Source organism: Gasterosteus aculeatus, chromosome 14 (genome assembly GCF_964276395.1).
Source record: "Gasterosteus aculeatus chromosome 14, fGasAcu3.hap1.1, whole genome shotgun sequence".
Taxonomy (NCBI): Eukaryota; Metazoa; Chordata; class Actinopteri; order Perciformes; family Gasterosteidae; genus Gasterosteus; species Gasterosteus aculeatus.
In genome coordinates this window covers 7,232,046-7,256,326 of record NC_135702.1, presented here as the reverse complement: position 1 = coordinate 7,256,326, position 24,281 = coordinate 7,232,046, and the positions used below count along the sequence as shown (strand labels likewise).

Sequence of the window (24,281 nt, the reverse complement as noted above, 5' to 3'; positions counted from 1 at the left end):
TGTATAAACTGGCTTGGTGAAAAATTGGGAAGTTAATCCAAGCGCTACATATTTATCAAAGGATTTTAATTATATTGCTTTGTTATCAGTATTGGTGTGCAAATTTCTGGGGGACACTTTACAGTGCCATCATCACAGAGGATGTCCACCAGTGAGTTTTTTTTCAGTGTGTGAATACAATTAAGCTCATGAAAACATCTTTGAAAACTCTTGAATTTGATCGACTGAAAAGTGCTGCGACTTAGGTTGAGGAAAAGTTGTAAAAAAAACCACCAATGTATTTTTAATACAACCTACTAGCATAATAGAACCTTTTAGTTCCGCTTCCCCGTACTAGCCCACGCACGCACGTGACGTCACGCGTCGCTCCACCCACATATTTGTGTAGACCACCTTGCGTATGGAAGTATGGCGGCACCAGCGACGCAACTGCTCCCCGGACAAAGTTTACTGCTCAGGATTTCCCGTCAGAGCGATGAATAAGTACGCGAACCGATGGGAAGGCAACAAAGAGCTCGGCGAATGTGAACGCAGGGCAGGACTTCCGCAACGAGTCGTCGGCCTCTGGCCGGCTGAGCTCCCTCGAGCTCTCCCCGCCGCCTCGACTGAAGAGCTTTCGGTCCGGGTACCACATGAGAAGAAACTGGGAAGAAGGGACGCGGAAGTTTAGAAAAACGTACAGCGCACGCTGGACTCTCCTCAAAATGTGGCGTCCGCAGATGTGTTTCTGAGACTTTTTTTTCCTGTTTCTTTTTGTTTTGAGGCCACTTATCCGCGCGTGTCCATAGCGACCCAGCGAGGACCAACTGTTGAGCGCTCGATGTGCATTTCAAGGGTCCTGCGCCGCGTACCAGCACCACCAGCTAGCGCCAGTTAGCCTCCATGGCTAGCGTCAACATTAGCCCGTGGTCGCCATCCAACCCTCAATACAAACGTTTCAATGTAAGTTTCCTTTAGTGTGTCTCAACTCCAACTCCGAGTGTCTTTACTGTGCGAGTTTTTTGGTCTGTGTGCTACAGGTCTGACGTTGTCACGTGAGCGCTGGTTGCGGAGGATAGGCAAGTTGTTTTTTTTGACATTGTTGTTGTAAAAGTAACATTAAGTTGCACACAGACGCTATTCTTTCAAATGAGTATAACGCCAGTTGATGCTCTGCAGGTCGGTGGTGATTTCGTGTGATCTCGGTGATTTATATAACGTTTGTCATCTTGAGTTTTCTCATAGTCACGTGTGCATTCCATTGATTTTTAAGTGTCGATCTGTCATTTAAAGACCTTTATTGGCATTAGAAAGAGGCAACTTCAGTGGGCGAACATCTCTTATAACAGGGGGGAATGGGAAATGGGTGTTTTAATACAGAGCAAAGCACAGCTGAAGAACGTTACTGACTTAATAGTTGCAGAACAGTTAGAAACAAGTTAAATCACACTAAGAAAGTTTTCCTGCTCAAGTTGTAAGGTGCATTTCAACCCTAGGATGCACATGTTTCATTTATTGTTACTACATCGTTGAGTGTGCTCTTTGCATTATACATCGACGCCACTGTCATTTATTCCATTTGGGTTTTACTGCAGTTTTTCCGTTTGAAAACAATATTGCTGCTCTTGATGAAATCATTGATTCTCTATCCCGCCCCATAGGTTACTTTGAAATGCCCTTCTTTGACCCCTGAAGCCCTCAGGATCCATTAATGCAAGATAAACATACCGGAGTGATACGGATCTGCACAGCTGACCCGCGGGACCCAAACTCCAGGAGAGGACGGACCGAGTCGGGAACAGGGCTCCCTGTCGTCTCCCGCTCCCGTCCCTGCTTGGTGACCAACTTTTGCAAGGTGACCAACTCAGTCCAGTTTGGAGAGTCCCGGCTGCGGCCTGGCACCGTGCCCTTATGGGGCAGCAGCCGGGGAAGTTTGTCGGGGACCAGAGGAGACCTAGTCTGCCGGCCTTCATCAGAGGTGGAAGGAGAGAGTCGTCGCGCCATGGCACCCAGCCCTGTAACGTTTTCGTTGTGCACGGTAAGAACAAGGAGAGCTAATTTGTCATTAACAGCATTTTTTTTTCTAATTTAAAATGTCAGGTATAACATTTTTATCATTTTGCGCATCATGTGCACCATCAGGGATGAAATACCTAGACCCTTCCGTTAGTCTGTTTGCAGAGGGCTAAACATCACCGTGCTTACACCCTCGAGTATGTAGCTTGCTGCCTGAACAGAAAACTGCTTAAGCAAACATTACCGAGCTTATATTACTACAAGTAGCTCACAAAGCCACTCTTTGCCATCCACTTTGACAAAAGCTGAACCTAGAGTCGGTATTTATAATGAACCCGTACTTCTTATTGTCTGGTCTTTGTTGTTTTGCTGATGGTCTGATACTCGACCAATACAGAGCGTGATGTCCTTTTTTTGTTTTTACTACAAGAAAGGACATGGCGGCCTTTAATCAAGCTTATGTGCATGTGTATTTGCTCACTTCATATCTTTTCTGGTATGAGAAACAAAAAATGAAACGCCAAATCCATACATCTGTAACACCTGTTTATCTCATCTGAAGTTGGTTGGTTGGTTGATTTGTTCCATGGACCTTTTGAATAACGTTTGCCTTTTTTCTCTGTAAATTAGATTTCAGAAGTCTTAGATATAAGGAAAACTTCACTTACAAGAATGCTGCTGAGGATTCTTTGTCAATGTCAACTTTAAAACGTCATTTTAAAATAGCCTACAGAGCAGATGGTGGTGCTTTACACGGAGAGTTCATTGAGTGATTTGAGTGATGCTCTGGGATCGATATCGTTATGAAGAAAGAACAAGGGTCAAACAGTGTAGGTGAATTTTATGTCCCATTTTGCTAATAAACTGCACAATAAACGGCACAGTGATTGGGGAGCCCCCATCATATGACAATCGCATGACAGAAATCAGACATTTGTGGCTTCTACCATAACTCAAAGAAACCGGTGATTACATCCCTTCTGGTTGATGTAGTCGATGGTTTGCTATTTACTAGTTTGGGCCTATGAAAGTGCCTTCGTGGTGGTTTATGCCTAATTCTTTGGCCAAGAATTGCCTCCACACGCCATGGGGCTTGTTCTCAATAAAATAAAAGAACACGATGCTTTGTTCTAAATAATACTCAGCGGGGAGCGGATCATAACCTTTTCTAGCCGAAGACATCCATGAAAAGTATTGGCGAGGTGAACACAACATGTGATCGCTGAACATCATTGCAAATAAAAATTGACACCAGTTCAGGAAAAGGAATGTATCAGTTGGGAGATGGAGCCAAGCGGAGCGTGTTAAAATGACCACCTGAACCAGATGCACGCCGAATGTTGAGTTTACCGAATGGGTCCGTAGGCCTGCGAACGCCTTGGCAGGACTACTTTCCACCGAAGTCTTGCGTAACACCGAGGCGGACGGGACAGGAAAGATGGGAAAAACAAATGAAAAGCCGTTGCCGGGAAAGGGATCAGATTTGGCAACGGGTCGGCGACATGTGACATGCTGGTTTTTCCTCCTTTCTGCCTGCGATGAGCAGGTTAAGCTACGGGATGTGACTCATCGTGGAAGAAGAGGGCGATATCGGCACGTGATTCGACATCCGTTTTTCTGTTTGTCTTGCGTTGCCGCTGATGAGCCCCAGCTAGTCAACGCTAGGCTAGCCATCGCCATGCTGCTTTCTCTGCAGGCGTGTTGAGACCTCTGCATGCAGCTGCCTTGCGAGAGAGAGACGCAGGGCAAGCAAAGACCTGTCCTCTGCTCTATGCATCTCAGTACTGTGCAGCCAGATATGATCTAACTGGCACAGTTTGTAATGACTGAGCCAGGTGGTACTTAAACATTGTATTTTATTTCAATGTGTAGCTCCGATAACTTGATATCTCCCCCAGTTGAATCATGGACTTGATTACGAGACGCGGTGGGTTGCCGGGCCCGTTTGAGAAGCAGAAGAGTGTGCTGATATCTTCTCGTTTAGATACAAAATAACATTCTGGATGGATGATATGTGTGTTGAGATGTGGTAATTGATGACTTTGGGCCATATCTACAAACAAATAGATATGCACTTCACAGTCTTGTGCCCATCAATTATATCTACGCTTTATACTGCAGCTTTGCCCAAACCAATGGGTTTTGCTATATTAAAAGTAATTTAAACTAATAGAATGATGATGCAAGAAGATTGTGTAACTATGATACCAACCAGGATAAACATTACTTTAGTTGGGGCGTGCTATTGTAATTACACACAGTGAATGGAAATGTGTTCCATCAAATATGCACCTCCCTTCATTTTAGTATCCAGGAAGTTCAATTGCTGCGTAAAAGTATTCAGCCAATGATTGCATTGCATTCATTTCCCTGACCAGAAATGGGCTGAGAGAGGGAGGTTGGGGGGGGGGGGGGGGGGGGGAGTTTGTTCGAAGCAAAGTGAATCATAATATTGTTTGATTTGGAGGTTTTAGTTATTGCCGTTCATTTGACGGTTTGAGGGAAACTCGCCCCCTTGTGGTGGCTGTTAATCATGACATTAAGCCTTTTTTACAGTGTGTCTATTGGGACCAAGTCTACTATTCCCCATGAACAATCGGCCTGAATTACCTGTAGTCTCCTGTTCTCTCTTTAATGTGGCAGCAATTACTTTGAGTAAGTTTTGAACTCAAGCTTGATATTGCCTTTCACATAAAATAATGATCCCAGCCATTTCCACACAGTGACCCATCAATTAAACCCAGGTATTGAATCTGTAATCATTCCCAGCCAATAAACAAGTACTGGGACTAGTGCATCCTTTGTGTTTTAATGTACTTTAAAAGTTTTATTTTCTATTCAGTCCCTTCCTAGTCATTTTGTGTGTGTGTGTGTGTGTCGTGCACTAAGTGAATCCATTTAAGTTTTAACCAGTCAGGCTCCTTCTTAGTTGGAACTCAAGGAATCTATACGGTCTATACACCAAATCTCTCATTTTCCCCGTGCATTCTAAAAGACGGCAGGAAGGGTTTTGTGTGTTTCATGTGTGTGTACGCACGCTCAGTCTGAACACGCACGCACACACACACACTCACACCCACCTACATACCCATGCAGCAGGCGCCTCATAGTAATTCTCATTCAGGCCAGCTGCTCGCTCCCTGGTGGCTTGTCCTTAGCCGTGGCTGGCCACGTCTCCAGACAAATGGCCACAGACACACATGCATATACATGCTCGCACAAACACAGACCCTGTGTGACTAAAGTGCGAGGAATTCTTTCTTATCTAATCAGTTTTTCACCTTGATGGGTTTTTTTGTTGTTTGTTTTTTGCAAAAAACACATTGAGACATTAACACTAAGTGTGTGTTTGTGTGTGTGTGTGTGTGTGTGAGAGAGAGAGAGAGAGAGAGTGTGACCGAGACACATTTGTCCCTTGCCTGATGACACCTTGCCGATTAGTACGTTTTTTTTCCCCTCTTATCAAGTTTGGACCACCTGGAAGGGAAGGAGTCCCCCTTATTGCCATCCTAGCTGACTGCTTGTCGAAACAGCTGTTTTTATAAATCAAGTAAATTCATGCCTCACAGGTTCCTTGTTTATCACTCCTGTAATCAAAGTGGACCAACGGGCAGACAAAGCACGACAAGAATACGGTATTTTTATCACGTCAAGATCTGAAATGGTCTGAATGATTAAGTAGTAAGTGCATACGAGTATTTATAGATAACAATTTCGCACAGAAAGCCAGATCAATGCATTTTTTCTGTCTAATTAAAGTCATGCATGCACAGAGGCACCGTTATTATTATTATTATTATATTTTAGCAATGCTAATTTCAGTTTTTCATGGAACTCAGCCATTGTAACGTCCTTACTTCCACCACTTTTCTTTCCTCTATGACATGTTTTTTTCCCGTCACAAACAGACCAATGGTTCCCTTCGTTGTCTCGTGAGGAGCTTGTTTGTATTTGATCTGCTGCGCCAGAGGTGTGTTGAGTAATAATGCGTACTTTTACACTGAGGGAAGGAGAGACTGCAGAACGCAGGGCAAGCCACAGCAGTGGAGTGAAGAATGTGACTTCTTTTGCATTCCTCCCTCAAATAACTGGTGCAATCCCATTCCCTCCCTCCCCTTTTTCCCTTATTTTTTTCTTCTATTCCTTCTTTTGTCTTTTTCTCCCTTTCGACATTGTCTCTATAATTGTCTTGCTATCCTTTTTTTGAGGTTTTTTTTTTAAATTTGTTTTTTTACATATCGCAAAATCCTTTCGTAGATGATAACGAGAATAAATTAAGAATAAATTGAATGAAGCAATGGCGACCCTCAAAAATACTGAAGCATACAAGACATCCCAGAAAATAGGCAGCAATCATTGACAACCGTTTATCAGCCTTCAGGAGAGTTTTTAGTTTATAGGAACAAAAATCCCAAAGGAAGAAAGCCAATCACATTTGTGCAAACAAAAGCTTAAGCCACAGCTTCTTCCAAATCCACGAGGTGCAGAGTAATTTGCACAGAACAATTGTTCGGTTAGGGTTTGGACTCTTGAGTCATTCACTCTCCCCATGGTTCTTCTTATTTGGCTTCACTTCAGCCTCTGTAGCAACCTGGTTGTGTAAGATTTGAAATAATAATTACCTGCGGAAATATTTGGATAATTTTTTTGATATACTAATAAGTTTAAATTTTCTCCTCATCGCTGCTTATCTGTCCGTTGCGCACACACAACATACGAGGGTCACACAGGTCACAGAGAACCTCCAAGTTGGGCTAGGAATGCAAAGTGGCAGCTCTTCACCACCCGGTTCCAAGCACTCACACACACACACACACAGAGAAAATCCTCCCCCGCTATCCCCTCTCCAGGCCCGAGCAGTCCCAGCTCCAGGCACAGCTGTTGTTTTCCCTGCAGACAACCTGCTCCCTAGTTTGCCAGCTCTGTCTTTTTGTAAAAATGTCAGCCGTGTACGGGCCCTCTAGGTCAGAGCCCCCCCCCGTCCCCCGTGCAGAGGACAGGATTCAAGTTCATGAATTTGACACACGAAGGCTTTGTCTTCTTCCTGAGGTTTTTTGTTTTTTCAAAAGTTCTATGTATTGTAAAAAAAGAAGATTGCATTGAGTGGGGATGGAGAAAAGGCCGTCCGGTTGCATCATGTGTCTGTCTGTCCGTACAGTACCGGCATGCCGCCTCGTGTTGAGCTCCTCTTTGCAGAGAGGAGGCCTGCTCGGCTCACTGCATCTGGATCCACTTAGACACAAAGAAGAACTGGAGCAGCTCTGCCGCTGCTGCAGCCCAAGAGCATGGTCGCCCGCCGGGCCGCTCTTCTATACCCCGGGTTTCTGTTTGTACCCCCCGGTGGGCACGCAGACAAATGGGGTCTTTCCCCGCATCATCTAGATAACCTCTCTAAATACATTTGAAGGTTTGTAATCTGTAAAATAAAGGGTTTCTGCTGCTGAACGGATAACGTTAGACCCAGAGTATCTGTAGAGGCTTTAGTACTGGCTTTCTCTTTCTGTTACTGGAGAACTGCAAACCTCGTACACACACACACACACACACACACACACTTTTTTCTTCTCTGCTTTCTCTCCCCCTCCTGAAAGAGTTGGGCTCCCCTGGTCTGCACTCTCGTAAAACAATGGACTATAAAAACTTGTGCTTTTATTCCAGCCCTCTAGGTCACACGTTTTTTTTTCTTGTAAATTCTGAAAACGACTGGATTAGCACCCTCATCTCTGCGCACACGCATTCGTTTGGGCTCTCTTTTGCCTTCTTAATTTCCTTTTACAACACAGATGGGGTCATTGTGAACCGCAAAGTTGGTAGTTCGAGTCCCGGCTGCCCCATGTCCCAAGTCAAAGTGTCCCTGAGCAAGACACATAACCCCTAATTGCTCCCCGGGCAAAAATGTAATGTAAGTCGCTTTGGATAAAAGCTAAATGACCTTTAATGTAATGATTACCCTCTCCCCACTCAACAAGTGACAAATAGTTGTGTGCGTTTGACCTGGCTCTCTGTTTGCTGAAAGTATGAAATATGTAACCCAAGTTCTTGCAGCCTTCCATTTATTGTTTTCTCTGTAGGTTTGCATAGTTTCGGGCTCTGCATAGTTTCGTCTGGGCCTACCGGAGTCTGTCACGTGAAGGAATGGGCAACGGTTCTGCTTAGTCACATGGTTTGTGTTGCCCTAGTTTTGTTTCTGACATCATGGCAAAAGTGGTTACGGAAGGTCACACTCCAATAGGTCGCACGGGGGTGTGTGTGTGTGTGTGTGTGTGGAGATGCACAAGAGCATGGCCGTTCATCATAAAGCGTCTTGGTTAATAACCTGGGTGAGCCTCACTGTTGCCATGTGAAACACTGCGTCTAACAGAAAACGCTCTTTTTTTTCTTATCTAATCTTCCGTTTCACCGTTGTCCCCGTCGGTAAGTCGTTACCGCCTCGGGCCTTGGAGCGGACGAGCCACTGTTTAGCTCTGAAGTGTTCGCTCTCCCTGTGGACAATACTAAGTGGAGAATTATGTGGAACTCTAAACCCCTTAACCTCATGTGCTGGTCTGCAGGCCTCAGACACTCTGGCTGCATTCTCCAGTGGTCCCTGAGTAAACAGCCACATGCGCGCGCACGCACACACACACACACACAGGCGCTCGCACGCTCATCCTAATACCACATACATACCTGCTTCTTCTGTGTCTGATATTTAAGTGCACTTGGCTGTTGCCGGTTTAGGCAATGCAGTGGAATGATGAACCATATGCAGTCCAGAATGACTATTAAGAGCCGTGGTGGGTTTGTCTCCCACCCTTCTCCTCCTCTGTAATTAAGCTAGCTCGGTTTAAATGGGTCATAACTCCTCTTCCAGGACCTGGATATACAGGCCTCGTGCAAAGTGTTGACTGGCTCACATTTCTAGCGTGGTTAGACAGCGGGATGGTGTTTTCAAAGCCTCGTGCACGGCGTCTGTAGCACAGAAGTCAAGATATATCGTTCTAATATTGTTACATTTACAGAGAGTATCTTCTTACCAAGTATTCATTTTGGGTTTTTTTTTCCCTGGCATATGTCAAACTATTAACAGCAGTTGTCGGTAGCAGTTAATCACACGATGGTATGAATAATGGAGGTTCATTCTTGCTCATTGATTTCTGATTTAAAGGAAAGTGTAAAAGTAATCTAATTCATAGTCAGACTTTAATAGTGTGCATTATCCCTTTTTGAAAAGTAAACATAGATAAGCCCACAAGCTATTCTCCGCTCAATGATTTAAGGAACGTAATCAGAAAAGCAGGAGAGGTGTAGATGAGTGGGAAAGGTCCAAACGGGCCACTCCACGAGTGGATGTACGTTAGCTAACTGCTAACATACTTATAAAACGCAAGCGTGCGATTCTTCTATGAGCTCACCTCCAAACAACGTGCTTCATGTTTCTCCATCTGCAACCCCCCCCCCCCCCCCCCCCTCTTTCCTCCTCCATTTTTATTGCCTCTCTCCTTTTCTCTTCATCCTCTCGTCTCCCCAACACTCTGTGACTGCGGTGAGTTAATGGGCCTTACTCAGAGTTTGAGGAAGCCTGCATTTCTTCTTAATTGGCGTTTTGGGGGCTGGTGCACGAGAGGAAGCAAACGTCTGCTGTACCGGCGTTGATGCAGGGCCCCGGTGTCATGTGACTGGACGCTCGGGGTGCGTGCCGTCGCCACCGAGCAAAGCGGCCGAGAGTCCAGACCTATTTAGGAACAAACCGTAGAGGCTGACGAGCATCACTACCCGGACAAGGCAAGCACACAATCACTTGAATCACTGGTACCGTCTTTAATGCCTTTTGTTTTTGGAGTGGTTTGGATTCCCCACAGTTATTAATGAACTGCTTGTAAATATCGAGCAGGAAATGCTTTTCAACTTCCAGGCACCTTTTCTGAATTGTAGGTCGTCCTGCGATTGAAGCGCTTTTCCAACATGCAGAGGTTTCCTATAAAACCAGCAGAATAATACACCGTATATGAGCTCTTGATGCATTATTGGCAAGCTCGCTCATACATGTGGGCAGTAATCGGCCGCATCTTGTGGGAATTGTCTGCGATTCGAATAGACACGACAGTATCTTATTTTAAATTATTTTCTGTCAATAATATTTTTCCTTGTCTTAGATTTCGCACGTGAATCCGTTTCGTCTTTAGAGACATCTGTTTATGGTTTCCTTTCCCTCTCTATGTGCAAAGTAGACCTGCTGGTTGACCCAGAGTGTCTTCAGACCTCTCCGATGTCACTGCTTTCCTTTTAGGTTTTTTATGATTGCACCGCTGTGTAGTTTTATTCCGCTCTTTCGCCCCATCATTGGAAATTCAAGTCTCCGGTCATCGGTTTACTGGCTTTGCGCTTTGCTATCTGCTAGTGTGTCATCATCGAACCGGCTTCCCATCATTGTGTACACACTCTCTCGCCGGGGCCTTTTATTTCCGTAATGATGTCTGTCATTTAAACAAAACAAATATTTGCCATACGTGGTCAGTAGATTAAAGCTGCTCTTGTGTTTTTTGTGAAAGCAATCCTTGTCTTTTTAGCACAAACTATCCTGCCCTAAAAAATGGATGATGATATAAATTGTTAACTGTTCATAAGTCTGACCCTAACGGCGTGTGTTTCACAAACATTATATTTTGGCACCTCATTGGGACGTTAAAGACGGTCCTCGACCTCTGTCTTTAGTCAGTGTGTTGTCCTGTAATAAAGGGTGGGAGAAGAATGTAAACCGTGAGCAGGAGGGATCCTGTGGCCAGCTGGAGTGAGGGAAAAAGGGCCTCAATGTGAAGTGCACGTATCAGAGAACAATAGGTGCACATCGACGGAGCGAAGACATCTGCACAGTTGACAAGGAACAAACATCCAGCATTTCGAGAAGTGTGCAGGAGCCACAAAAACATTCAAAACATTGATATTTGCTAAGAATGTCTTTTCAACCTTTTTTAGGCAGAAATGCAGAAATGGGACGTTGTTTTCTGAAAGTTGTGTTGCAAGACCGCTTCGCTTTTGCCAACGATTCCATCCAGATATGGGGAAACCAGTCACATGGTCAGACATATCTCCCCAAAGACCAGAAGATAAATGTTCTCAATGTGATGACTTCAGCTATGTTGCTAACTCTGTTCCCATTTAGAAATGAGCCGCGCTAAAGAGGCCTGAAGGTCGCACTTCTCTCCCCTCTGAGAGCTTTAGCTTTGTCTTCACTGCCCCCTTTTCTTGAAATGATTCCTCAACCTGTAAACATTTCAGAAAGGAGAGAGGGTGGGGGGGGGGTGAAAAAGAAAGAAAGAAAGAGAGCAGCAGAAAGACAGTGAGAGGGGGGGAGGTGGGGGTTCAAATGCGGGAGGAGGAGTTCTTGTAATCGTCCCGTGACTCCCAGCAGAAGGAAGGAAGAGACGTTTAATATCCAAACTTCCCTCAAAGTTTTGCTCTTCCATGCAGCTTTTCGTCTCCCGTCGGTGGGCGGGAACCTTTGCTGGTGTTTTGCGCTCTCCTTGCCGTGTGCGTGCGTTGTGCGTGCGTGTGCGTGGAAGCGCTCTCTCCCCTCTCATTGTGTGTTTGCCGCTGAAGGTGGGAGGGCTCAGCTGATGTCATTGAGTGCAGCAGGCTGAGCCTGAAAGAGGCCCTTTGTTGGCAGCTGCAGCACGAGTAGTCCCTGCGCCTCACATCCACACTCGCACTCACACAGGACCGGAGCGAGGAATGGCCCCCGTTCAGACCGCCCTGCTGCCCACTCGACTGACCCATCCGCGGCTCTAAACGGGCCTCTGGAGCGGACCCCCGGGGAGCTTTTTTTTCGTGGGTTGCTGCTGTTGCCTCGCAGAAGTGGAGCCAGCTCGAAACCCGAGAGAGAAAGGAGTGGGGTGGGTGGGAGGGGGGGAGCAGCAAAGAAAATACCAAAAAACATGGAGACGCTCGGAAGAGAGAGTTGAAAGTCTTCGCGAGGCGGCGGACTCTGCTTTTTTTTTTCTGTTTCGAAAAAGGAGAAGTGGATTTACAGCAGCTGAAAGGACTGAGGGGAACAGAACCAGTTCAGTTCCAACCCTATTTTGGCTTCGTGCCGTTCCTCCTTTTGTCCACTTTTGTCTTGTGTTTGAACCGTTCTCCCGTTGGACACATGTAGAGGGGAAACACTCGAGGCACGTCTGATTTGAACCAAGCAACCACATTTTCAAGCGGGACGGGACAGAAAGCAAATGAAAATGTTGGAGATTTGCCTGAAATTGGTGGGGTGTAAATCTAAGAAAGGCCTCTCGTCCTCCTCCAGCTGTTACTTGGAAGGTAAGAATACTTTGTGACGGCTGTTCCGTCTTTAAGCTCGGGCTGTGATTTTTTTTTTAAGGTTTTACTTTAGAGCATCGTAAACAAAATGTAATAGATGTCAAAAAACAAAAGAACAAAGCAAAGGGGCGTCAGACACAGTGGAGACGATAAAAAAGACGAAGTAACAGAGTTGTGTGGAAACACAAGAGTGGAGTGAGTGGGGGGGGGCAGCAGCAGAGAGAAGTGAGCACAGGGGAGGGTGAGGGAAGCCAGACACACTGGCGAGCTGAAGAGGGAAAGAAGTGGAAAAAGCGGCTTGAGAAGAGAATACGAGGAAACCCGACTCCTGCTCGTGTCCCACTTAACTCTTGTTTATGAGCAGAGGGGCTCGGATCTCCGGCTCCGCTCCTTTTCAGTTCGGTTGCTTGTCGCGCCTGTGCGGAGAGCTTCGGATCACGTGGATCCATGTAGTTCACCCAGTCTTTGTAGTCCGCAGACTGGCGATTACCTCTCTTCAATCACTTCTAATTACACGCTACTGGTCACGGTTAAAGTGGGTAATTGATTTGCCTGTGATGTATGAAGCTTGCACAAGGCAATTTAAAAGAAATCCAGCGCACGTTGAGTCCGTACACGATCAACATAATAATTGATTGGCAGTGGATGACTCTGCCAAGTCTCATGCGGGCCAAATATTGTGCAACCCGATGATTTAATAGAGTTAACAGTCCTGGTACGCTCCCCACTGAAGTGGATGACAGTGATGAGGAGTCTCATTTCCAGACCATATGGTACGAGGCACAGCCAATGTCACGCTAACAACATATTCCACCCAAAATGAAACATTCTGAGCTGATCGGCTTCATTATTCCCTGAGCCCTTTGATTATTATCATTAGTTTATTAGTGTAACAGCAGAGAAATGCAATATGAATATTGTATGACATCTTGTATAGGACCAAAACCGATACCACCTGGTAGTATTATAGAGCTCATTAAAAATGACTTATCATAACTAGCAAGACTGTATTGGTTGACGGGACCAAGTGGAACCAGACATGTTTTTTCTTTTTACCTCTGGATCCATAGAAAAAGAACTCAGTTCTTCATCTTTGTTGTTTCCCCCTTCAGACGTCTTGTTTTTTCTCTCTGGAGCTTGTGTTGTCGCGGCCCGTGTGTCGGTGTGCTGTTGCCCTCTCACAAAGAGCTGTGGTATTTGTGGCCTGTAAAGTGGACACGTGTGGCATGGCCTGCTCAAATCCGCTGCCCACACACTTTATGACCCGGCCAAATCCTGGACATATGGTATGTCCTTTTGGCTCGCGGGTCGGCATCTTGCATGGCGGAGCTCCTCCCCCCCCCTTTCTATCTTGCAGGATCTCTGACCTCAGCTTAAACTTGCATCTGGGTTTTTCACTCAAATAGTTCTGTTGGTACTATTTTGTCTACAATATTGTTTGGGAACCTGCCCGCTTGTTTGTGTAACTAAGGGATGAACTGAAATGGAAATCATCGGCTCATTTCCACATAAAGAAATCAGATTTTCGTTACTGGAATGATGAACATTTCATGACTCGATTCACAGCCGTCAATCCACTATTTTATGATAAGTGGCACATTATGCAGGAGAAAAGTCATTTTTGTCCATAAGAGCCTGTTGCTTTTAGCAACTATTTAATCTACAGTCTTTTTACGTGTATCTGTGCCCACTTAGGGAAATACCCGTGATTTGGGCTCCAAATGCAACAGCATCAGAACTCTCCTCAATATGGGAGTCTCAGCTTGGCGGTTTGATCCGGAATAAATCAAATTTGCGGCTTCTCACACACAAACTGGCAGTTCTGTGGCGTAAAACTAGCATCTAATTTGCTTTTGATTGGCCAAATTGTGCTCAGGCTGGCGGGTCGAACTTTGCAGATCAGCGGTGTTGAAACTTTTTATTTAACCTCCAAACACACAGCTACCTGGAAGTTGTAAGCAATGTGGTGTCTGGGTTTTGGGACACTGCTGTTCTGATTGCTTCAGTACAGTTAATACTAGTTAGTCTTCCATGTTGCAAATTGTTTTCACATTTGCTTCTTGCTCCTTCAGCAGGGTTGGAACGGATCGCATCAACACACTCATCTTCTGGACTCCGTGTACTAAAATCACTCTCATAATTCAATATCAATTCCGTCTGTCGCAAACAATTGGCAAAAGTTTTCACACACTGACTTTATCTTTATTAAGCGTCAGGTATTTGGCAGGAAATGGATTTCAAATCGTTTCATCACAATCTGTTTTTGTGATTTTTGTTTTTCAGACTTGGCTCGACCGAGATAACAGTGAAGCAATTCTCAATGAGTTGGAGTTTCCATTTTATTTAATAATTCTGTGCAGTGCAATCAGATCTCTTGTGGCAAATTTAGTTTCTTTCAAATGGGTCGCTCCTCGGTCGAGTTTGACTGGTGTTATTTGGAGACTTTCAACGTTCACTTTGAACAACGTGTAGATCATGGTAGTAAAAGCGTGTGTTGTTTTCTGTATCGTGGACTCGACAGGTCTTAGGTACCATAAAGTGCACGGCGTGAAATGAATCACCCACAAGCATCAAGAGCAGAAGATGCAGCACATATCAAACTTCCCCGAAACATTTTTTTATTTTATTTTTTGCCTGGTCTTTTTTTGTTTTCTCAACTAACATCCGCTTATGCTATAAAAGTAGAGTGCAAGTCATAATATGATACATTTAGCAACTGTGGTACTCAGGTTTTCTCCAGTGCTTGCCAACATATGATGAAAAACTATTCCATTTTCAGGAAAAACAGCCCTAAAATTGACGCGTCTGTGACATAATCGGTCGGATCAGATTTTCCGGTCATACTGTGATTTTGGCGAATTGGAAACTAAAGTTCTGTTTCAATGAATTTCATCACTTTTTACGGCTTTGGTTAGTTTGGTTTAGTTTTCCTCATGACGTGTGCGATGTGCTATGGCTATTTCTTTTATGCGGTCCTCCTTCTCGTGTCTTCCGCAAATTCTCCCTGGAAGGTGAAAACCGTGTGCAGCTGTAACCCGTTGTCTCTGTTGGAAGGATGTGGGTGTTGTGAGCTGGGGGGAGGAAATCCAAGATGCCTCCAAAACATGTGTGACAACAGCTGAGAAAAGCCACACAATAAAGCGCACGTTTAGCCCAACAGCGGTTGTAAAAATCTCTTCTCACATCGCTCTTCTATTTTCCCTCTCCCTCATAAACCCAATTTCTTCCATTCTCTCCAGGTTTCTTTCTCTCCGTTTTCCACATTTTGGCTTTTCTGCTCCAAAATTGCTATAATTCAAGATGTGTGTGATTTAACAGAGCTATGAGCCTTTGAACGCAGCCCTGTTAAGTCCAAGGAAAGAAAAGTTAAAGACGGCGTGAACAGTCGGTCACGTGACTATTTGATCATGTGACCGGTAAAACCCCCTCACGGTGTTTCTGCATACCAAACGCACCAAACGTCTTCAGATGAAGATTTCACTTTATTTTTGCCTTTTCAACACTGAGCATATATTAATGTCTATAAATATTCATGTGTTCTTATCTTTTACTGTACTTGTATCTTGTCCCCTCACATTTTTAGCTAACTGTGCTCTTCTTTTTTTTTGTTATTTTCCAGAAGCTCTCCAGAGACCCGACTTTGAGAGTCCGGGTCTGACCGAAGCGGCCCGCTGGAACTCCAAGGAGAACCTGTTGGCTGGACCCAGCGAGAATGACCCCAACCTGTTCGTCGCACTCTATGACTTCGTGGCCAGTGGCGACAACACACTCAGCATTACTAAAGGTCAGTTTACGGACGTTTGTGATAAGATTCCGACGTTCGCACATATGCCACTGGTGTAGTTGTAGTAGTAGTAGTAGTTTTACATGTTTTGACAACTGTCACTTTTGGTAGATGTAGAGAAATGAGATCAAAAAAGGATGAAAGTAAGTCTCAAGGTTACGTATCTTTCTGTGGATCCACTTATTGACTTCCTGTCTCCTTCCCTCTCAGTCTTCATCCCTGTCTGACTCTCACTTCCTGACGATGGTCCCACACATGTTTTCTTTTTTCTTCTTCTCAACCGACAATAAAACAATACCACGGATGAATTGCGACGGACAAAGAGAGGAAGGAAGGAGAGAACAAATGCGCCGGAATAAACTAGAAAAATGTCATATTCAACAATGCTTGTTCCACTTCATTCTAATATGAGCCGTTGCTTTAAAATGGTTCTTTTGACTTTTGGTGAATATTTGCCTGATAAATTAATAACTAATCTGAGCAAATGTTCTACAGCGTCTAAACTGAAGTGCTTTTCTTCCCGTCAACGTCAAATTTAAAGGATACAGTGAATTCCTGCATGTCTGACCTTAAACATGCAGAACTTGCCTACAGTGCTGTGTGCATTCATTCGTGGCCGGTTCTCAATGCAAAGAACAACAAGCCCACCGAAGGGAATTCTTTCCCTGAGATCAAAGGAATGAGTTGCAACCGTTAAAGTACGAGCCAACAACTTCCTCGACAATAAAACCCAAATCTAATCCCATCTGTTGACCAGGAGAGAAGCTACGTGTGCTGGGCTACAACCACAACGGCGAGTGGTGCGAGGCACAGACCAAGAACGGCCAGGGTTGGGTGCCGTCCAACTACATCACCCCCGTCAACAGCTTGGAGAAGCACAGCTGGTACCATGGGCCCGTGTCCCGCAACGCTGCCGAGTACCTGCTCAGCTCGGGCATCAACGGGAGCTTTCTGGTGCGGGAGAGCGAGAGCAGCCCCGGCCAGAGGTCCATTTCTCTGCGCTACGAGGGGCGAGTCTACCATTACAGGATTAACACCGCGTCCGACGGCAAGGTAGGCATCAACACACACACACACACACACACACACACACACACACAAGATTAACTTCTGTCTGAGCAGTAATAAAGCTGTAATTACCATACAGGAGTGCCTGAAATTGTTGACGTTTTATATTAGTAAGCCAACACATGCTTACTACTTTAAAGGTTGATATTTTGTTGTGGTTTATTACTCAGAGCAGAAGTTAGAACTACGTTGTTCTATAGCAGCTTAAGATGAAAAGTAACAAATCCGTCATTACTTGTGTGCGCAGTTATCAAACAGACAGCTCCACATTTTGGGACATGAGAAGCAGCATCTCATAAAGGCGAGCGATGTGCGCGTATCTGGTGCTCACGGTCATGGTGAGATCTCCTTAAATACAGTGCAGGACCCTCCCTCCCTCCACCCCCCCCCATTCCCATCCTGACGGTCATGGCGGAAAGGTTCAGGCCATATTTGTACCTCTGGCTGAACTTCTGTGGGGTTCCCCCAAATTGCTACGTTGAACAAGAAGCTGCAGCCAGTCTGGCCGTGTCACCCTCCCGTCCCGGATGCGGAGAGGTGAGCTAGCTCACGGAAACGCTAGCTATGACAAGAATGCCTCTAACCACCACTGTGCTGCTCATGGCAGGCAGACGCGAGGCCGGCCAGACACTGACGCCCACGCTAAGACATGCAGCGCACACACACACACACGCACACACACATATGCACGCACAGACACCCGGTCCCCCGTCTGATATTGTTTTCCATGCTCCCACTGAGCTACAACTCAAGAGTCTGGTATGGTAGACTTGTCCAATCACTTGAGCAGCTTGGTTTCACACTGACTCTGTGACCAACACTGCGCTAAATAACTACGGTTCACATGTTCGCCAAACTGATTTTTCCCAGTCGAGCGGCCAACTGCACCCTTAAATCTGCTTCTGATTTCTATGGGCTTCTTTAGCTGGATTTTTTTTTTTCCATTTTCCTCCACATGGCTTCAGCTCGCTCAAGGAGCCTTCTCACGTGTACAGAAATGCACAGTGCAGATTGTAGGGCAAATCCTTTTGGAGGTTATGTAAGACCTGGACAATGGAACGGTCTGTGTCCACTGAGCTGTGACCGATATCTATCCCTCCACCAGCTTCCCGAGTCATGCCGTGTGAGTGTTTAATGGGCTAAGACCGTTCTCCAGGAAGAAAATGTTTGTTGTTTATTCACAAGCTGGACCATTATTTCACGGCGTATTACTGACCCTTTGTCAGGTATTTCTGGTCTCGTGCCTTTTTCTAAAATCCTTGACTGTTTCCAGACGTGACATCTTTGTACAAGCACCGCCATTTAAATGCATTTTTTTTTTTTCACAAGTACTCTTGGTATGAACACATTTGGGTGCATAAAGTCATAACAGCTGCTTCTCATTGCTTTCAAAGTTCTTTGACACGAATAGGAGCAGATTGAAAATCACAATTTAGCTTGTATTGATCCAAAACCCCAAACTGTGGCAGACATTTTGTTTGGATTTTAAGTGTCAACACTGTCAATATACTCCAAACTGACCTGACCTCTCGTGTGCATCTACTCAAATGTAGAACCTCTTTCTCCTGCAGCTGTACGTGTCGTCGGAGAGCCGCTTCAACACGCTGGCGGAGCTGGTGCACCACCATTCCACGGTGTCCGACGGCCTCATCACCACGCTGCACTACCCGGCGCCGAAGCGCAACAAGCCCACCATCTACGGAGTCTCTCCCAACTACGATAAGTGGGAGATGGAACGCACCGACATCACCATGAAGCACAAGCTGGGAGGGGGCCAGTACGGGGAGGTGTACGAGGGGGTTTGGAAGAAGTACAACCTCACCGTGGCTGTCAAGACGCTAAAGGTAAAAGCCAGGTTGAGATTGGACACATTTGACCCTTACTTTTTGTCAAATATGAACACTTTGTCAGCTGTTAATAATAATAGTAATAGCAATGCTGCCATCTTGTGTTGATTGGATGCAACTGCAACCAGCCTCTGCATTTGCTGACTTGTTTTGCCATTTGCTGTCCAGGAGGATACAATGGAGGTGGAGGAGTTTCTTAAGGAGGCAGCTGTCATGAAAGAGATCAAACATCCCAACCTGGTACAACTTTTGGGTATGTAAACTCTTTCAAAAGAGGCCTTGTATCTATATCGTATAACCTGTGATTGAAAAGACTTTTTGGATACAGTAAATATTGATTTGAGTTTTGCTTTGCAGGTGTGTGCACACGGGAACCACCGTTCTACATTATAACAGAGTTCATGACCCACGGTAACCTGCTAGACTACCTGAGGGAGTGCAACAGAGAGGAGGTCAATGCAGTGGTGCTGCTCTACATGGCCACACAGATCTCCTCTGCTATGGAGTACCTGGAGAAAAAAAACTTTATACACAGGTGGGCGTAGGGACCTTGTGTTTCCTTTTTCCAGGTTTAACTCGGAAATCAACGAGATCGCACGGTACAGAATCGGAGCGAATGGAATTTGGGTTTAATTGACAGTTGGACAGCCTGCGTACCGACGGTCGGCAGTGTGGTCTTAGTCCGAGCTTTATTCTTGAGCTGCTCTCTAAAGACTGTGTTGTTGGTTAGCTCGTTGTTTCTGTCCCGTTTAACAAGATCCCTCAACAACAATGTGATGAGTTATGTCTTTTGTATTTGCCATACTGCATTTTCATTTTCAAACCCGACTCAGCTTGTGACTCTGATCCGCTCAAGACAATCCCTAGAAGTCCAACCCTGCAGTGAATGTTGGAGCAAGGCATACTGACCTCCACTCCAAAACAAAGAGAGAGTATTTCACTGTTTAATAAAGTGATTCCACCACATCGTCTTGTTCATCGGCCATCCTCCTCCTCCTCCAGGGACTTGGCTGCCCGTAACTGTCTGGTCGGGGAGAACCACCTGGTGAAGGTTGCGGACTTTGGCCTGAGCCGGCTGATGACTGGAGATACCTACACGGCCCACGCCGGGGCTAAGTTCCCCATCAAGTGGACCGCTCCGGAGAGTCTGGCCTACAACAAGTTCTCCATTAAATCCGATGTCTGGGGTAGGTGTAATCTCGCAGCTGAACGCTGAAATGCTGCTTGAACAGCTTTCTCTCTGCAGGTTCAACCAGTGAAAATCTATTTTACACTCCAGTCATTTAGCTCTCGACATGTGTCCGTTGTTGGTTGTTTGTATGAATAGCTCAACTAGCCGTCTTGTGCCTACATCTCCAGCATTTGGTGTGCTGCTGTGGGAGATCGCCACCTACGGCATGTCTCCCTACCCCGGCATCGACCTGTCCCAGGTGTACGAGCTGCTGGAGAAAGACTACCGCATGGACCGACCAGAGGGCTGCCCCGAGAAGGTCTACGAGCTCATGAGGGACTGTGAGTGGCAACGCCGATCGAATCCTCAGACGGGGGCTCCTCGGCATTTAGAAAATCCTGATTTGTTCGTCTCGTTGTCAGGCTGGAGGTGGAACCCCTCAGAACGTCCGTCTTTTGCTGAGACACACCAAGCCTTCGAGACCATGTTCCAGGAGTCGAGCATCTCGGATGGTCAGTTCTGCTGATATCCAAAGCACCCTTTACTCATATTAATCATATTCATTCAAATACAAATGCACACTGGTTCTGTTTTCTTAGTTATCAGGATGTGAAATCTCAACTCATATGTTTTCTGTCAGAGGTGGAAAAGGAACTCGGCAAAAAGGGGAAGAAGGCAACGTTAGGTCCCACCCAGAAGGCTCCAGAGCTGCCCACCAAAACAAGAACTCTCCGCAAAAACATGGAGAACCGGGATGGAGACAGTCCAGGTGAAACGCGATCACACCCACTGCACCTCCTGCCCTTGTAGCAGTACGCAGTATTTATCTAAAACTATTGTATTCTTCTTCATCACTGATGATTTCCTCCTTCCATCTGGGCACTTCCCCAGACCCACTGGAGCCGGACGTGGCTGTGCCGTCACCCATGCTCCCCAGGAAGGAGCGTCCCAGCCTGGACAGTAACCTGAATGAGGACGACCGCTTGATACCCAAAGACAAGGACAAGACTCGAGGCAGTGGCTTTCTCAGTCTTATAAAGAAAAAGAAAAAGAATGCTCCAACTCCGCCCAAACGCAGCTCTTCCTTCAGAGAGATGGACATCCACCCCGACAGGCGGGGCACGACTCCAGATCTCCGGGACGGCGACGGCTTCAACAACGGCGCGTCTCTGGCCATCAATGACATCACACAGGGCCTCGACTCGGCAAAGTTCCTGAGCAACAACAACGGGGCGGGGGGCATCACCAACGGGGCTCCCACCTACCCGGGACCTCTGTTCCCCCGGAAGAAGGGGGCTCCCGCCGTGCCCGGCCCCGGCGGGAAAGTGGCGACCACGCCGCCGAGTGAGGAGGAGTCCATGTCCAACTCGAAGCGCTTCCTCTGGTCCTCCAGCATGCCGAGTGGCCGAGACGGCACCGAGTGGAAGTCTGTCACGCTGCCGCGAGACCTCGGCCAGCGCCACTTTGACTCGGGCACCCTCGGGGGCAAGCCCGCTCTGCCCCGCAAGAGAACCAGTGAGCAAAAAGGGGAGGCCGCCCCTCGAAAGGGCACCCTGACTCCCCCGCCGCGCCTGAACACCTTATCGGACGGTTCCTCGGCCTTCCCGGGCAGGGACGCCGAGCCAGGTTCGGGTTCGAGTCCCCAGGCGTTGACGCCCAAAGTGGTCAGGAGGCCGGGGCTGCCGGGCCTGGAGAACTCCAGGACCAGCGCTCTCCACGCCGAGCTTCTCAAGCCCAATGTGTTCCCTGCCTTAGGGGCCGCTGGGGAAGAGTGCAAGGCCCGCCGACACCGGCACCCCGGGGACCCTTCGTCGGTTAGGGAGAGGGGAAAGTTACAGAAACCCAAGCCGGCCCCGCCTCCACCACCCACCAATGCCAAAACGGGCAAGATGTCCCGCAGCCCCACTCAAGATCTCCCCTCTCCCGCATCCTCCACCTCCGAGAGCAAAGCTAAGGGCCTCCCCTCTCTGTCGGAGCTCCACCACAGCACAACCACTGGCAGCGACCACGCCCGCTCACCCCTCAGCGAGGGCCCCAAGAAGCTGCCCCCGGGTTCCACCGCCAAACCTCAGCCGTCAAAGACCCCCACCTCTGTGACCACCTCCCTCTCCAGCCCGGGCGGGTTCTCCGCTTCCCTCTCCTCCCCCAGCGACCTGAGCTCGACCACCGCTTTCATCCCCTTGGTGAACACCCGGCGCTCCCTCCGCAAGACGGCCCCGCGCCAGGCCTCCGAGCGCACCCCCAACTCGGCCGTGACGTGCAACATGGTGCTGGAGGGCGCCGAGCTGCTGCGCGCCGCCATTTGCCGCAACTCTGAGCAGACGGGGAGCCACAGCGCCGTGCTGGAGGCCGGCAAGAACCTGTCCAAGTACTGCTGGAGCTACGTGGACTCCATACAGCATATGAGGAACAAGTTTGCCTTTCGCGAGGCCATCACCAAGCTGGAGAACAGCCTGCGCGAGCTGCAGATCTGCCCCGCCACCACGGGGGGCGCCAGCGGCCAGCAGGACTTCAGCAAGCTGCTGTCCTCCGTCAAAGAGATCGGTGACATTGTTCAGAGGTAGCGCAGCAACAACAAAACAACAAAAAAAAAACTCCAACTGCCAAGATGTAAAACTGACATGAACTGTATCTAAGACTTCCCTTCTGTCTGCGAGCATGAACTGCTGCAGCCGGCGAGCTCGTGCCGGAGGTGTGAGGTGAGAGCAGCAGCAGCAGCGTGTAGGTTTTCACTCTGAAAGCCTTTCAGGCCGCGTGTCACTATGACTTGAACCCCTCCGTCGACGACGTCAGACGGAGTTTGTGATATTGAAAAAGCCTTCACCATGAAAGAACATTCCTTTGGCCTTTTTGTGAGAGGCGTTCTTTTATCAACGTGACTTTTCAGCAATCATTTTTGAAATGATCATGTCTTGTGTATTCTAGTTGTGTTTCGTGTTTTATCGATGGCGCTGGCAGAAAAGAGGCCTGTGATATTTGTTTCCACCACTGTTGGTGGTTCTGTTTTTTGTTTTTATCGACGCTAGTGACAATGAGCAAAAACAAAACACTTAACCTCAACCTGTTCTAATGATGCCTTTTTAAGACTTAAACAACTGATGTCGTAGTTTCCATAGTCACCTGTAAGAATTTGGGGAGCTTCTGGAATGGAGCCTCTGTGCAACACGTCCCGTCATTTTGCATCGCTTAGTGCCGTTTCATCAGTGATCGGTTGTGTGATGAGTGATAACAAAGATTGTCCTGTATGAGTCGACCGCTTCTTGTGCCATAAAGGAACTGCGGGAGCAAACGAATGCGGCGGAATGAGCTGTTGGCCTTATTCTCTTTGGTAACAAATAGTGCCTTAAAACGCCACTGTTCAAGATGCACCACTTTACAAGTGTCGTGGTTACGGATCGCTGCGTTGATTCGTTTATCGGATGTGTGATTTGTCATACCAAAAACCTTTTTGTACTGGAGAGGGACCATGGTGCGCGATCTGCTACTCAGCGGATCCGACTGTTTTGTCGTCTTTGGACTGGACCTTTTTTTTGTCTTATTTTTATTCAACTGATCCAACTTTGCCAGTCACCAAAAGCCATCAGTAGCGGCTCGGCCTTGCAGCAGCACGCCGTCTGACCTGTGAAGGGGAGGAGGTCACAGACGGCGTTTTTCTTCTGGCCATTGAAAGGACTCTCTGCCCGAGAAGAGGTGTCGACGGAGGGCTTAAATGCTGTTTCAGAGGCCTTTTCCCACCCCAGCAGAAAACAATATGTATCCTGGGGGAAACACTGGACTGAAATGTTTATGGAGCCTTCACTTGCTTGACCATAATCGAGTAGAAGCCTCTCCGATTCCACTGTAACGTTCCTGAATGCTCGTCAGTGACTGTGGGACACTCAGTATTCGCCGCCCCCCCCCCCCCCCCCCATGTGCCCGATCTGACTGCGATGCCTGTCCAGACTTCCACATGGTACTGTCAGTGTTGGCTTTGTTTTATATTCTGCTCCTTATCACCATACCACTACTCATCTTTAATGTCAAAGCCTCGTCACCAATTTGTGTAGACAAACTTTGCTTTCCTTTGTAAATATGTTTCTCTCTAGCCATGGTGCAATAAAATAACAAGCAGTTATGCTACTTGAAA

General features: G+C 47.0%; 1 protein-coding gene across 10 annotated transcripts; it reads left to right on the top strand.

Annotated features, from left to right (window-relative positions):
- Positions 1 to 345: 345 nt before the first annotated feature.
- On the top strand, positions 346 to 24,281 carry abl1 (c-abl oncogene 1, non-receptor tyrosine kinase). Of its 10 annotated transcripts, none has more exons than XM_078087790.1 (13): positions 371 to 942; positions 1,020 to 1,058; positions 1,641 to 2,017; positions 15,905 to 16,069; positions 16,827 to 17,122; positions 18,691 to 18,981; positions 19,153 to 19,237; positions 19,342 to 19,519; positions 19,987 to 20,171; positions 20,344 to 20,496; positions 20,578 to 20,667; positions 20,796 to 20,924; positions 21,047 to 24,281. In XM_078087790.1, the coding sequence occupies exons 3-13, from the start codon at positions 1,891 to 1,893 to the stop codon at positions 22,717 to 22,719; spliced, it is 3,372 nt and encodes a 1,123-aa protein (XP_077943916.1). In that variant the 5' UTR covers positions 371 to 942; positions 1,020 to 1,058; positions 1,641 to 1,890; the 3' UTR covers positions 22,720 to 24,281. The 10 variants fall into 10 exon arrangements, with proteins under 10 accessions (XP_077943910.1, XP_040053046.2, XP_077943911.1 ...); XM_078087791.1 differs by having other exon boundaries at positions 383 to 942; positions 18,709 to 18,981; XM_040197112.2 differs by lacking the exon at positions 1,020 to 1,058 and having other exon boundaries at positions 353 to 942; positions 18,709 to 18,981.